At 40.7% G+C, this 16,214-nt stretch overlaps 1 protein-coding gene across 1 annotated transcript; it reads left to right on the top strand.

Annotated features, from left to right (window-relative positions):
• Positions 1-3,409: 3,409 nt before the first annotated feature.
• Positions 3,410-7,769, top strand: LOC306736214 (transmembrane protein 233). The gene is made up of 3 exons (XM_079217823.1): positions 3,410-3,725; positions 4,316-4,450; positions 7,281-7,769. Exons 1-3 carry the CDS (start codon positions 3,546-3,548, stop codon positions 7,290-7,292), a joined length of 327 nt encoding a protein of 108 aa, XP_079073949.1. The 5' UTR covers positions 3,410-3,545; the 3' UTR covers positions 7,293-7,769.
• Positions 7,770-16,214: the final 8,445 nt, after the last annotated feature.

The following is a 16,214-nucleotide window of genomic DNA, read 5'->3' as shown; positions in this document are numbered from 1 at the left end:
TATATTTTGGTAGTCTTTAAAAACAAAACCTTTGTAATATTGTTATTAATATTGACATAATAATAATAATAATCTGTAAGGTATTTTATTCTGTAATTGGTTTTAAAGCAATGTTTTTATGTCTTCCTGTAAGATATTGTACATAGACGTTGGGATGAGGGGATGGAGGGGAGGGGGGCGGGGCTTACCGAACCAGCTCGCATGTCATTGGTTGGTTTGAAAGGGTTAACAGCTGTTCGGTTGGCTGTCATCTACTACTTATGTGTGGTCATCTCACTACTTTTATCAGGACGCATAAGGTGTGTGCACGTTGTCGGCCGGCGGCTCCAGCGCTCAACGAGCTGTTGAGAAATAAAGCTTCCAGGAGCTCGTCCGGCTTCAGTTAAATAACAGTTCTGTCACAAACTCATCACTGTGTTTTTGCTTTTGCGTCTCGGAAAAAAAAGCAACTTCGTCTTCATAATTCAAAACCAGATTTCTTGCATCTTCACGAGAACTACTTTTTAGGATAGCGGACGACTGGGAGCATCACGGGAGGAAGAGATCCGGGGTTCACGGGGGGGCGGGGTTTGACTTGACTTCCTCTTTTTTGAAAATATTATATATATATTTTTGCGCGATTCACTTCTTAATGTTTGTGTTTTTATTGTTTTCTTTTTTTATTCTTGTATGCGGTGTTTCTCCACCGTGGAAACAAATGAAGGACATTCTCAGAGAAGCAATTGTAGAAAAACATCACAATCCTGTTGTGTCCTCTTCGCTAGTGAAGGTGCATGTGATTGCGTCTGAGTGTGTGTGTGTGTGTGTGTGTGTGTGTGTGTGTGTGAGCGTTTGTGCGCACACATCAAGGTGTAATATGGAACTACTTTTGGCAACGAAGGAGCATTTCGATTGCCAATTTTTTTTGGTACTAAAAAAGAAGAAGAAAAAAAAGATCACCCTGTTCCATCGAGGCTCGTCTGCTCCTCTCCCTCCCGTTTCATATTTAGGTTTAATAAGTTTGTGCACCTCTGCAACCAACATCTTATTGTTTCCATACAGTTGCTGCTCTGTGCAGTGGTGAGCAGGGGGGGTTTGGTCAGGGAGCCGGAGGTGGAACAGGGTCTCGCTCCCAGCCGGCTCTGATGCAGGACCTCAGTACAGACGCTGCACTGGCTGGCAGGAAAAGTCAAAATAAAAAGTTGGAACAAATTCAACGTTTGCAAAAACCAGCCGGCTGTTTGCCGCTCGGCACGGCAGAGAGAGAGCTTCCTGATCCAGCCGGTAGTTCCTCCGTCAGACCGCCTGGGACACGACATAAAACTACTGCTGGACACCAACACTGTAACTTTTTAACTTACAATAAAGCAATAAGTTATTTTTTACCTTACAAATGAAAATAGTACTATTATTGGTAAAAAGCAGACGACGTGTGGATAATTCTGCGGCATTAAGACTTATTTTCAGAAAAAAAAAGAAACTATATTTTTCTGTTTTGAGATCTTGTTCCCCTTGTATATTGATTTTAATGATGTCTTTTGTTGTGTTGATGTACGGAGAAGGGCCAAGCTTGTTGCTCGACATGAGCCCTGTTAAAGTTTAAGATTTGGGCTGTTCCCCGCCGAGCTTTACAACACTGCTTTTCTTTTCTTTTCCCCTTGTTTTATTTTTCTGATAATTTCAATTTTAAAATCCTAATAAATTATTCTAAAGCGTTTGATTCTGACTGTTATTATTATTATTATTATTATTATAGAGTTGACTTCATATGCATGCACACTGATGTCACACCAGTTTACCAACAACTCTCACCGTTCCATCCAACAGTGAACTTTCTCCAAGGCTCCGTTCACACTGCAGGAAAAGAATATTTCCAAAATCCATCTGGATTCAACTGAATTGAACTTTGACCCTAAAATATTCTGACCTCCACGACACACATCCAATGGGAGACTGGCATGTACAGGGATCAGCGAACAAGTATTTTCACTTGTGTGTGTGTGTTGATCTGTTTACAAGAGTAATGAAGAAAGTGACAGGAAAGTAGAGCAAACCGACAACGTAAAGTAAACAATGAGAGGAAATACAAATAATAAAAGTAATTAAAATAATGAATTAAAACACACAATTCCACCCACACACACATGGCCTTTATGTTTGTTCAGAGTTTGTAATACAGTAGATTTGGTTAAAGTAAATCAGACAGAATTCACCACCTTTTATGAAGAATTCCAATCAGTGCAGATGGGAAATGTAGTCCACTGAAGACATACATTCCTTGTCATTTAAAAGATGGAAAATATTATGGCCTTAAAGACACGTGTGACACCGTTAACATCCATCACCACCTCCGACCCGGAGACATGTTAACTCTCTTGGCCCATCAGAGTGTTGAGTCTGTTGTATAAGTTTTTGGCACAAACATATTATAGATTATGAGTATCTAGCTAGATTGGTCTACTTACAACTGAGGTGCCTCGTGCTTTCTCAGGACCTCTAGCTAGTGACGCGCTTGCTAGCTGGCTTGTTTGCTAGCTGGCTTGTTTGCTAGCTAGCTAGATACTCATAATCAATAATATGTTTGTGCCAGCAAACTATGAAGCATACTCAATACTCATGCCACTGACGGGCATCGCTCACCATCATATTAATGTTCTTTATCCCTTTGTTGTGTCTATTTAACTTTTCTGTTGAGAAGATAACTGAGACTTGTGTTAGCTTTGAGGCAATGCTAACCATTCAATGTTGTTTATGAATGTGTTTTAAGCCTTAGATAGTCCTCACTTTAGATGAGGTCACACAAAATACTTAACTAATACTTAACTAACGACTAGTAACTACCTGAATTAATCATGAATTGCAGTATTAAAACACGTTTATAAAGCACATGTTAAGATTAGTGCATCCTCTAAGTCCTTAATAACTGGTTTGCATATTACTTTAGTATGAAAACACAATCATGAAAAGCATAATAGTCAAGCTTATTAATGAAGTGTTCATGTTGGAATAATGCTTTATAAATGATGAATTAAGTGTTTACTCAAGCTTTACTAATGCTAAATAGTGTGTAGTTATTATAAAATGCTACCAGAACGAGGTGTGACAAGACCATGAGTCAACGTGTGGCCTGATGGTTTTTGCAGTTTTAAATCTGACTAACTATTCCAGTCAGACTGAAAGAGGAACGCCGTCCAGCAGAATATCCGACCCGCCGGGTTAACAACTCATAGACGTCTCATGGCAGCGGCCCACCTCCAGGGATCGTTTCCACGGATCAGCATGCTGAGCCAGCCGCGGTAAAAAGAGTCTGATCCCTCACACTTCGTCCTGGATGGAGGCCAGAGGGTGAGGGATCCTCTCCCACCTCTCCCCACCTCTCCCCACCTCCCTCTCTCCCCACAAACCTTGTTTTCCCAGCATTGAAAGAGGACCAGCACTTAACATATCAGACTTATCCAGCCGACTTTTGAACTTCAAACTATTTTGTTAGAAGTTGGATTCCATCTGTCATCATTTCATCGTTTCTCGTTTCCACCCCTGACTGTGTTTCCTTCCCGTCAGGTACGATGGCTCTCGGGGTGCAGGATCCACGGGTTAAACATTCCCTGAGTGGAAGTGTATTTTTCGACCAAGGCTCTCTCGAAGAACCTCCACCGCCACTCCGCAGCTACCTCTGTTTGACCATTCTCACCTGTTTCTGTCCCGCTTACCCCGTCAACATTGTGGCCCTGGTCTGCTCTATCATGGTAAGCGTGGCATATCTAATACATACATATATGTATATTTATATATATATATTATAATGTACTGCTGTCGTTGAGGAGAGAAGATACATTACTTCTCTTCGGGATGGTGACTGTGTTTCAGTTTCACAGTGTTAATGAATGTGTTGGACACGAAGATGCAACGCAGACACCCACACGCACACACACACACACACACACACACACACACACACACACACACACACACACACACACACACACACACACACACACACACCTGTTCTGCCCATCAAAATAAACCTCCATTTTGGAAAATGAAACAAAACTTGCATGTTGCAATCTGATATAAACATCCAGTAAAGTTTCCAGTAATCTGTCTGCAGGCCCGTTTGATGTTGTTTTACCAACATCCAAAATGCGGTTAGTTTAAACTGATTAATAAAGGCATTAATTGGCTTTTATATTGACTGATCATTTGATCAAATGCTCGGTGGGTTTGCTAGCGTCGCCACTTTTGAAGTGAAATCCTAAAATGTATTGACATAACATAAGCAAGCATGATAAGCAATTGGCAGGGTCATCTGTGTAACTCAGTGCTTTCTTGTTCTCAGTCTAGGAACAGCTACTATCAGGGTGACTATGATGGGTCCAGACGGCTGGGCAGGAACGCCCGTCTGGTTGCCGTTGCCTCCATCATCATCGGCCTTCTCGTCATCGCCATCTCCTGCATCGTTCATTTCACCACCGTAAGACACAACCCAGGGTATATTATGACGTCACCATACTTTATTGTTCATTTCACCACCGTAAGACACAACCCAGAGTATATTGTGACGTCACCATACTTTATTGTTCATTTCACCACCATAAGACACAACCCAGAGTATATTATGACGTCACCATACTTTATTGTTCATTTCACCACCATAAGACACAACCCAGAGTATATTATGACGTCACCATACTTTATTGTTCATTTCACCACCATAAGACACAACCCAGGGTATATTATGACGTCACCATACTTTATTGTTCATTTCACCACCATAAGACACAACCCAGGGTATATTATGACGTCACCATACTTTATTGTTCATTTCACCACCGTAAGACACAACCCAGGGTATATTATGACGTCACCATACTTTATTGTTCATTTCACCACCGAAGGACACAACCCAGGGTATATTATGACGTCACCATACTTTATTGTTCATTTCACCACCATAAGACACAACCCAGAGTATATTATGACGTCACCATACTTTATTGTTCATTTCACCACCGTAAGACACAACCCAGGGTATACTATGACGTCACCATACTTTATTGTTCATTTCACCACCATAAGACACAACCCAGGGTATATGTGACTTTACCATACTTTATTGTTCATTTCACCACCATAAGACACAACCCAGGGTATATTATGACGTCACCATACTTTATTGTTCATTTCACCACCGTAAGACACAACCCAGGGTATATTATGACGTCACCATACTTTATTGTTCATTTCACCACCGTAAGACACAACCCAGGGTATATTATGACGTCACCATACTTTATTGTTCATTTCACCACCGTAAGACACAACCCAGGGTATATTATGACGTCACCATACTTTATTGTTCATTTCACCACCGTAAGACACAACCCAGGGTATACTATGACGTCACCATACTTTATTGTTCATTTCACCACCGTAAGACACAACCCAGGGTATATTATGACGTCACCATACTTTATTGTTCATTTCACCACCGTAAGACACAACCCAGGGTATATTATGACGTCACCATACTTTATTGTTCATGTCACCACCGTAAGACACAACCCAGGGTATACTATGACGTCACCATACTTTATTGTTCATTTCACCACCATAAGACACAACCCAGGGTATATTATGACGTCACCATACTTTATTGTTCATTTCACCACCGTAAGACACAACCCAGGGTATATTATGACGTCACCATACTTTATTGTTCATTTCACCACCGTAAGACACAACCCAGGGTATATTATGACGTCACCATACTTTATTGTTCATTTCACCACCATAAGACACAACCCAGGGTATATTATGACGTCACCATACTTTATTGTTCATTTCACCACCGTAAGACACAACCCAGGGTATACTATGACGTCACCATACTTTATTGTTCATTTCACCACCGTAAGACACAACCCAGGGTATATTATGACGTCACCATACTTTATTGTTCATTTCACCACCGTAAGACACAACCCAGGGTATATTATGACGTCACCATACTTTATTGTTCATTTCACCACCGTAAGACACAACCCAGGGTATATTATGACGTCACCATACTTTATTGTTCATTTCACCACCATAAGACACAACCCAGGGTATATTATGACGTCACCATACTTTATTGTTCATTTCACCACCATAAGACACAACCCAGGGTATATTATGACGTCACCATACTTTATTGTTCATTTCACCACCGTAAGACACAACCCAGGGTATATTATGACGTCACCATACTTTATTGTTCATTTCACCACCGTAAGACACAACCCAGGGTATATTATGACGTCACCATACTTTATTGTTCATTTCACCACTGTATGACACGAACCGAATTGAATTCAAATTGTCATTGTGAAAATAGCACTTTGAAAGAAAAAAACTGACTTTTGAACTAGGTCTATTTTTAAATAAAGGAATATATTATTTCATTCAACTCTGTTATTATGATAAAAATGCTGGTCGACCATTTTTCCCCGAACAGCCATATTGTCTGTCCAGATAATTCACTCTCACAATTTCGTTGTTGTTTACATTCCTCCTGAGGAAAAATAAAAAAATGCAAAACTGTTTTTCTCTTAATAATTTAAATCATCTCTGCCAATAGATAATGAGTTTGGTCATGCACGTGCATCTCTGTGTCTGTCCACAACTAATCTCGCATTATGCTGCACCAACCTGCAGGATGTTCATGGCTGCATGCTCAAAGGACCTCACACTCACACTCAGACCTTTCATTGCCTGTTATTTACTGCCACTGATTGGCTGCTGCCTCCCTCTCCACTCCTAACCAGACCCTGGCCAGCAAGTTATGGACCCTAACCCTGTGGCCTGTATTCATTCATCAGACGTTACAGCAGTGGCCATCACAGATCTCTACTGAGTCTAGCTTTGTCGTTTTGGCATGTTCTTCTTGCACATTATGAATGGACAAGGCTGCAATTGTATCTTGTGACGCAACTCTGTGTTGCATACAACCTGTATGTTTCCAACAATCTGACTATTCTGACTATTTATTCCATAATTTAAAATCTATTTATTTTGTTCATCTGCATCGTGCCACATGATGTGAAATGCGGCTCGCAGGTGGAAGATATCGTGGAAAAGAAAAGTCTCATCGTCTCTGCAATATGTATGATATAGTGCATTGTTATGCAAGACAAAATACCTAATCATGCCGTGCAAATAAAAGTAAATTGCACATTTTATGACTTGGCTCTGGCAAATGTGTCTCCTGTGGGAACCTAATTCAAAAGATGTTCTTTAATGTCCTTCTGTTTGTGTTCCAGGGGGATTTTTGATTCTGTGGACGTGGAGAGGCAGAAGCTGTGGTGACGTCTGGGCTCAGGTGGCTCGTTCATCCTGTAGCATCTGCCGACGAGAGACTATTTGTACATTTCAATAACGCTTTAAAGTAAAAGGCAGCTTTCTACAAATGTGAGGGAAGGCATTGTTCACAGGATGTTTTTGTTCGGATGTGACTCCAATTTGAGAAATGTGTTTATTTGAATGTGTGTATTTTATCTAGAATGATGACTGTACATTGTCTTGATCAGAATACCTATTTTATCCATCAAGAAACACTTTTATGTCTGTTAATATTACGTTTTATTAGAAATATTTAGTAATTATTTTATGCTACACCATTTCTATTAATTGTTATTATAATGTGTCATTAATAAATTGATGAATAAAATAATGTACAGAACATATTTTTCTCATTTGTAACGCCAGATAATTTACAATGTTGTAATGCTCTTTAGCAAACTTCATATTAAACAGCAACATCATTTCTTGCTGCACATCATGAATGTGTCGAAGAAGTTTCATTCATTTATATTGATGAATTACTTTCTTTTTGTAAAAAAGGACTCAATTGATTATATTTCACTTAACTTAAATAAAACGACTTTTTAAAGTGAGAGCATGAACCTTTGAAGAGGAAATACAGATACACATTCACCAGTAAAAACACACTATTTACAATGTAAAACTGTGAGAGCTTTAACTGCAGTGTCAGGTGGGCTGGTATGAACAGGAGCGTATGGTGGCTAATGTTAGCATGTTTGGTTAGTTAGTATTTCCACTTGTGCTACGTTTACAGGCGTTAGCATTTAGCATGAAACCTATTTGTCACGTGTGGCTGATGCACAGCAAAAGTTACAAAGTATAACTTTAAAGTACAAAACATTACCTTGATGATGTCATCTCAAATGTAGATATTTGGCGGGACACATTTCTCAGAGAGCCATGCTTTACGGACCTGAGGTTTTAAAGTTTTTAACTTAAAAAAACAAACATATGTCTTGAACTAAATTGCCTCCATTTAACAACATACTGAAAAAAAAGTCCCCTTTTCTTGGCAAACGCAAGGAATATTTCACATTTGATTAGTTTAATCTTCTTATCGATATATTTAGGCTGCTCCTGCTGTGCTACCTGACTACAGCACACTGTCTCCGGTGTGGATGGACATCATGGCTCTTGGCTCCAGACGTTGCCAAATTTGACACAATATTCATATCATTTCCTATCGAAGTAAACACAAACCAAAAGATCACATTGCTTATTAAGTCTTAGAGATTCACGTCACCTGTTGCCTCTCACACATACACACCAGGCCCCTCTTTCAACCTTTAGAATATAATTAAAGAATCATGTACAGAAACTTCAGTCTATTTGCAATATGTATTTTTCACTCAAATTAATTTAGAAACCTCCTCTGAACCCTGAGGTGCAACCTGCCTTGCTGGGACATTTTCTTGTAGTTTGATATGTCACAGCATATCCCCAACTAAATATAGAACCCTCCCTCCCTCCCTGGTCACGTCACATGGTCAAGCAGAACCGGATTCTGTTGCAAGGGAACTGAAACGTATGAAAAGTGTCATAAAAGGCGGGGAGGAAATAAAGAGATGATTCAGACGGTTCAAGCAGGAGGGTCCTGATCCCGTGTGGCCGCTTCAATCTCATCTCACTGTTTCCATTATTGCTATTGAACAACAACACTCTCAGCTCTCCATAAACATAACATGTTTACATTTTCATATGCAGTACGTACATTTGCAGTCAAACCAATGTCCCGTGTGCAGGTGGAACTCAAAGCCTCTGATGTAACAGGTCTGCTGCCACGTTTCAGCACTTATTCTAATGCACTTGGACAAATGTGTGTTGGCGGTAATCTTGTGCTATTATCTCCCGTTACTTGAAAGAGAAAAGCAGTGTGTCTGTGAGCCTCCTCTTTGATGTCACACCAAAGCAAAACTCCAGAGAGCAAGATGAAAAATGAAATGAGTGCAGGGATTAGTCGACTTGAAAGCACTTAGTACGAACACTTTGGGATCAAGGTGGACTTTGTGACAGGGAACCGATTACTTACTCTAAAATGAAGCTCCTTTGTATGAAACATTCACACAAACTAGATTAATGAATGTAGTATTCATTCATTTTTTTAAGCATTCATGCTACATGAAAGATCATCTGGTTTCCAGCATCGTGAGACAACTGTCTGTTTTTTTATTCTGGTCCAGAATAATGAATTATTTTCTTTTCTCGCCTCGCATTCAAAGCGTTAGCTCACCTGAAGCGGTGCTGTTGTGTTGCTAGCTGCACCACAGCCCGACACACTCAGAGAGCATGGCGGACATGAAGCGCTCATAAATAGGCCGCTCGCAGCAGCTGCTCCATTAGCACACGATGTAGCCGCCGTGCGTTCATATCCCGTGACACATTCCTCCCAGGGAGCCGCAGTTTGATCCAGTCTGAAGACATGAAAGAGGATAACTGTGGGAATGAACACAAACATGCACCCAGGTACCTGAACTTAAAGTGTATTAAAAATACAGATTTTGTCTTTATTTAATAACATTTTTACCCTTCCTCTTGTGTTCGGGTTGGCACCGACCATTTCAGGTTTTTAAAAGCATAAATGAACCACATAAATGTGTTTATTGCATCAAGGCCGTTTGACTTTGTCAGGAACCTCCATTTCAACAAAATAATACAAAAACATGTTTTTTCACTAAATTATAAAATGCTCTGGTTGAAATTATGACCTTTGTGTTGTTAGGGTCGGTTTCAACTTGTTCTGCTTTTCCTTTTGTGTTTGTATTAAAGTTCTATTGATGAAAAAGAGATGTAAATATACATGGATCGAAATTGACCCGTTACACCATAGATGTTACTATAGTTAAAAATATTAAAATGAAGAAATAAATAAAACAAATGTATGTGTTCTAATACCCCTCAGTAATAGTCAGGTAACACAACAACCTTTTATTTATTTATATGATTCTCTTAAGGTTCATTTGACCATTTCTTTAATTGAAATGGACGTATCCTGACAAAGAAAAGGCTCAGAGGCCCACGCCAAAAATATTAAAACATACAACAATATGTTCATGGATAAGGAAGCCTAACAAGGTCACCAAGAGACGAGAAACACATTGGATGATAGATAATTGTTTTTAGTGTATTTTACAGCTGATTTAAGACGTGGGTCAAAACCGACCCGTTAACATAAGAGATGCTAACAGAAAGCTAACACAAGAGATGCTAACAGAAAGTCAACACAAGAGATGCTAACAGAAAGCTAACACAAGAGATGCTAACAGAAAGGTAACACAAGAGATGCTAACAGAAAGCTAACATAAGAGATGCTAACAGAAAGCTAACACAAGAGATGCTAACGGAAAGATAACACAAGAGATCCTAACAGAAAGCTAACATAAGAGATGCTAACAGAAAGCTAACACAAGAGATGCTAACAGAAAGATAACACAAGAGATGCTAACAGAAAGCTAACACAAGAGATGCTAACAGAAAGCTAACACAAGAGGAAGGTTAAGCTGCATTCATTCTTTTTTTCGATGATCTGCAGAGGTAAGATTGACATAATATCACCTGCTAGCATCGCTACAGCAAATGTGTTGCCAATTTAAATGTCCAGCAGACACGAAGCGACATCAGAGACGTGTTGTGACCACAGATGCAGATCTCATGTTTTTGGCCCTGAAAAAAACATATCTGGCTCTTTAGCTGCTAAATGCTCCACTATGTTCATCAGCTAGCTGCTAACGTTTCGGTCGGCTGTTTGGTCCGACAGATAGTGTAGAGTGGAGGTTTCTAGAGCCGGATCAGGAACTGGCGCTGATGAGAGCTGCGAGAGGAACCCACCACAGGAAAGCAGCGGGCCTGGCTTGTTTGAGCCTGTTTAGCCTATTCCTGGAAGCAGTTATCACTATTAGACTGATATCCAGTATGCTAGCGTAGACCTGCACAGATGCACAGCACGCATGCATGCACAAAGGACCGAGCGCATACTCTCCCCACAGGCTGACGTCTGGCATTAAGAACAGGCTGAAAGATGCTAACACACTCCTCAGAGCTGAGGGGAATTAAGTTCCTTATGTTGTGTGAACACCACAGTCGTTACAGTTATATTGTGTATGATTCCTCATGGGGACCAAAATAAACATGTTGTACTGATACAGAATGAATCAGTGAGTCAGTGAATGTATTTATATCATATATATATATATATATATCATTTGACAAACTGCCATGATGTCGCTGTCTGCTGTGGAGATGATTTTCACTCTGTTTATAAATGTATTTTGACAGCCAAGTCGACGCTGATGTCATGTCAACCATATCTTTATCCACTTGAAGTGATACCGCTACGCTAACAGCCGGATGCTTGTGGAGAGAGATCATATTAGTGAAGTGCTGACTGTTAAAATAACTTGAGTTCCTAAAGCCAAAGCCTTGATTTAAACACTTTCCAACACGAATGAAATAAAAGCAATTTGAACACACACACTGACTACTGCTTCTTCTCTTGTTCGCCTCGGCCTGAAACCAGGAGGGATCAGATCAAATAAGATCAAATAATAATATTTTATAGTGATTAGCGAATTTACTTCTGTTTACAATTATAGTAAGGACCACATTGCTCATGCATTAGCTGCCTAATGCTAAAGGACAACAGGCTTTTATATTCCGAATTCGGAGAGAAATACTTGTAGCTTTAATTAATTGTAGTCAAGTCATACTCTCTGAAATCATCTATGTAAATAGATATTATTTCAGGGAGTGCAGTTAGTGACAGTGTGGGCTCCCTGGTATCTCTGACAGCTTAACGAGGGTCAATGGACATCACTTTTACATAATAATAAAACTGCGTTCTATTAGGTTACATCTTGCTACAACCCTTGATATCATAAAGGTCTTGGAAGGACATAATTTACATCTGCCATGAATATATTTCCCTGTATCCAGGTCAGCGTTGAGTTCCTTATTCATGGTCTCACATGAATATGAATGAACTATAAGTGACACATATCTCTACATAACTAAATGTCTCACATAATGTAATTGAAGGATTACGTAAGGATCTTAATGTGAAAGCAGAAGAGATCATTCCTCAGCGGACCTGAACTCATCGTGAACTTCATGTCTCTGGAAACTTTGATCTTCTGTCTAAAAAGCTGTCAAACAGTCGGCGCACTGACAACAACAAAGAGTTGATGTTTCCAAACTCTTTATTGCATCTTTCTAAATCTGGCAGCAGGTTTCCCTCCCACATATTTCCAGTTCTTTCTTCAGTGATTTTAATAATCATTCCACAGGTGCATGGGATTTAGATTTACAGCAACCAGATGCCAGATGAATTTAAGAAGAGATATTTTCTGCAGCTGTGTGCAGCTATTTTATTTTTAATTTTCCTGGTCTTCCTGGGTCTTTGCTTCTGGGAAGACCTGCTTATATAAATATGTGCCTCTGCCATCACGATTTGGGAGCTAACAGTGAGTTCCAGTAAGTCCCGCCTTCACAACCAAGGGGCCAATCGGATGCATCAGGTTTTCTTTCTCAAAGTGAAACCTGACTTTGATCCCAAATCCTGGTATTTTGTGTGTGTGTGTGCGTGTGTGTGTGTGTGTGTGTGTGTGTGTGTGTGTGTGTGTGTGTGTGTGTGTGTGTGTGTGTGTGTGTGTGTGTGTGTGTGTGTGTGTGTGTGCGAGCGACAGAGAGCCAGTGTGACAGTTTCAAAGCCTTTTCCATCACGTTCAGTATAAATTATGCTCATTTCAGCACCAGCACAAGTTGCCTTTGTGTGTTTTTGGGGTATGACATCCACAGTCCCAGAGTGAAGCTACTTCCAGATTTCTGTGAAGCCGTTTAGTCTCCATAAAGGTTTTCCACAGTCGTATCAAACTGTCCTCCACTTGTAATACAGCGTGTGGCCTGTAGAGGGCCCTCAAGCTAAATGTTCCACGTGTCCCAGAGTAATGATCCTGCCCTCCAATAAGTTATAAACAGTAAACAGACATTTCTTCGAGATGACTGCACTTCTGTTTACATTTAGAAACCCATCACATTTGGATTAAACCATAAAAACTCAATTTTAATTTACTCTCCCACAAAGAACACATACTGTTGTCACACAGACATAAAAATAGGAAGCAACTTGAGCAAAATGAAAGCCCTGAAACAGAAACCTCAGTTCTCCTTTGCAACAGAACATGTCCTGTGGAGCAATTGTGTGTAAACTCCACACTCCACAAATGCTGCAATACTAATTGTTTCTCTGCATCATTTGTCTGCTGCGTTTCAGCCTTGAATACAGAATACTGAATACTGGAGTCATATTGTTATCAGTTCCTATGATGGAGCTGCTTACTGGAAACCTGCTGCAGTGACCGTGTGGCCGCTTACAGAGAAATGGAAGAAAAACACAAATTACCGTAAAACTGAACAAACAAGGAAACGTTCTGTATAAACAAAGCTTTGTAGTTTAACTTTCTTGAAGAAATGGTACTTTCTTGATTCAAGAATCACTTTGGATAAAAGGGTCAGCTAAATTCAATGTGATGTAAGATGTCATAAATGTCCTAATGTGAACCTTAATTTGGGTTCCTCTCATGAAATAACCCACACTAAATGTTTCAGAGAGGTAGAGAGGTAGAGAGGTAGAGAGCGGGAGAGGTAAATAGGTAGAGGTAGAGAGGTAGAGTTAGAGAGGTAAAGAGGTGTAGAGGTAAATAGGTAGAGGTAGAGAGGTAAAGAGGTGTAGAGGTAAATAGGTAGAGGTAGAGAGGTAAAGAGGTAAAGAGGAAGAGAGGTGGAGAGGTAAAGAGGTAGAGAGGTGGAGAGGCAGAGAGGTAAAGAGGTAGAGAGGTAAAGAGGTGTAGAGGTAGAGAGGTAGAGGTAAAGAGGTGTAGAGGTAGAGAGGTAGAGGTAAAGAGGTGTAGAGGTGTAGAGGTAGAGAGGTGTAGAGGGAAAGAGGTGTAGAAGTAGAGAGGTAGAGGTAAAGAGGTGTAGAGGTAAAGAGGTAGAGAGGTGGAGAGGTGGAGAGGTAGAGAGGTGGAGAGGTAGAGAGGTAGAGAGGTAAAGAGGTAAAGAGGTAGAGAGGTAAAGAGGTAGAGAGGTAGAGGTAGAGAGGTAAAGAGGTAGAGAGGTAGAGAGGTAGAGAGGTAGAGGTAGAGAGGTAAAGAGGTAGAGAGGTAGAGGTAGAGAGGTAAAGAGGTAGAGAGGTAGAGAGGTAGAGAGGTAGAGGTAGAGAGGTAAAGAGGTAGAGGTAGAGAGGTAAAGAGGTAGAGAGGTAGAGAGGTAGAGAGGTAAAGAGGTAGAGAGGTAGAGGTAGAGAGGTGGAGAGGTAGAGGTAGAGAGGTAAAGAGGTAGAGAGGTAGAGAGGTAGAGAGGTATAGAGGTAAAGAGGTAGAGAGGTAGAGGTAGAGAGGTAGAGGTAGAGAGGTAGAGGTAGAGAGGTAGAGGTAGAGAGGTAAAGAGGTAGAGAGGTAAAGAGGTAAAGAGGTGTAGAGGGAAAGAGGTGTAGAGGTAAAGAGGTGTAGAGGTGTAGAGGTGTAGAGGTAAAGAGGTGTAGAGGTAGAGAGGTGTAGAGGTAAAGAGGTGTAGAGGTAAAGAGGTAGAGAGGTACAGAGGTACAGAGGTACAGAGGTAGAGAGGTAGAGAGGTAAAGAGGTGTAGAGGTAAAGAGGTGTAGAGGTAGAGAGGTAAAGAGGTGTAGAGGTAAAGAGGTGTAGAGGTAAAGAGGTGTAGAGGTAAAGAGGTGTAGAGGTAGAGAGGTGTAGAGGTAAAGAGGTGTAGAGGTAGAGAGGTGTAGAGGTAAAGAGGTGTAGAGGTAGAGAGGTAAAGAGGTAGAGAGGTAAAGAGGTGTAGAGGTAAAGAGGTGTAGAGGTAAAGAGGTGTAGAGGTAGAGAGGTAAAGAGGTGTAGAGGTAGAGAGGTAAAGAGGTGTAGAGGTAAAGAGGTAGAGAGGTAAAGAGGTGTAGAGGTAAAGAGGTGTAGAGGTAGAGAGGTAAAGAGGTGTAGAGGTAAAGAGGTGTAGAGGTAAAGAGGTGTAGAGGTAGAGAGGTAAAGAGGTGTAGAGGTAAAGAGGTGTAGAGGTAAAGAGGTGTAGAGGTAGAGAGGTGTAGAGGTAAAGAGGTGTAGAGGTAGAGAGGTGTAGAGGTAAAGAGGTGTAGAGGTAGAGAGGTAAAGAGGTAGAGAGGTAAAGAGGTAGAGAGGTAAAGAGGTGTAGAGGTAAAGAGGTGTAGAGGTAGAGAGGTAAAGAGGTGTAGAGGTAGAGAGGTAAAGAGGTGTAGAGGTAAAGAGGTAGAGAGGTAAAGAGGTGTAGAGGTAAAGAGGTGTAGAGGTAGAGAGGTAAAGAGGTGTAGAGGTAAAGAGGTGTAGAGGTAAAGAGGTGTAGAGGTAGAGAGGTAAAGAGGTGTAGAGGTAGAGAGGTAAAGAGGTGTAGAGGTAAAGAGGTAAAGAGGTGTAGAGGTAAAGAGGTAGAGAGGTAAAGAGGTGTAGAGGTAAAGAGGTGTAGAGGTAGAGAGGTAAAGAGGTGTAGAGGTAAAGAGGTGTAGAGGTAAAGAGGTGGAGAGGTAAAGAGGTGTAGAGGTAGAGAGGTACAGAGGTGTAGAGGTAAAGAGGTAGAGAGGTAAAGAGGTAGAGAGGTAAAGAGGTGTAGAGGTAAAGAGGTGTAGAGGTAGAGAGGTAAAGAGGTGTAGAGGTAAAGAGGTAGAGAGGTAAAGAGGTGTAGAGGTAAAGAGGTGTAGAGGTAGAGAGGTAAAGAGGTGTAGAGGTAAAGAGGTAGAGAGGTAAAGAGGTGTAGAGGTAAAGAGGTGTAGAGGTAGAGAGGTAAAGAGGTGTAGAGGTAAAGAGGTGTAGAGGTAGAGAGGTAAAGAGGTGTAGAGGTAGAGGTAAAGAGGTGTAGAGGTA

This window comes from Taurulus bubalis, assembly GCF_910589615.1.
Source record: "Taurulus bubalis genome assembly, chromosome: 5".
In the NCBI taxonomy this organism is placed as follows: Eukaryota; Metazoa; Chordata; class Actinopteri; order Perciformes; family Cottidae; genus Taurulus; species Taurulus bubalis.
The sequence above is the reverse complement of the archived record's forward strand: the minus strand, read 5'-3'. Positions and strand labels throughout refer to the sequence as shown.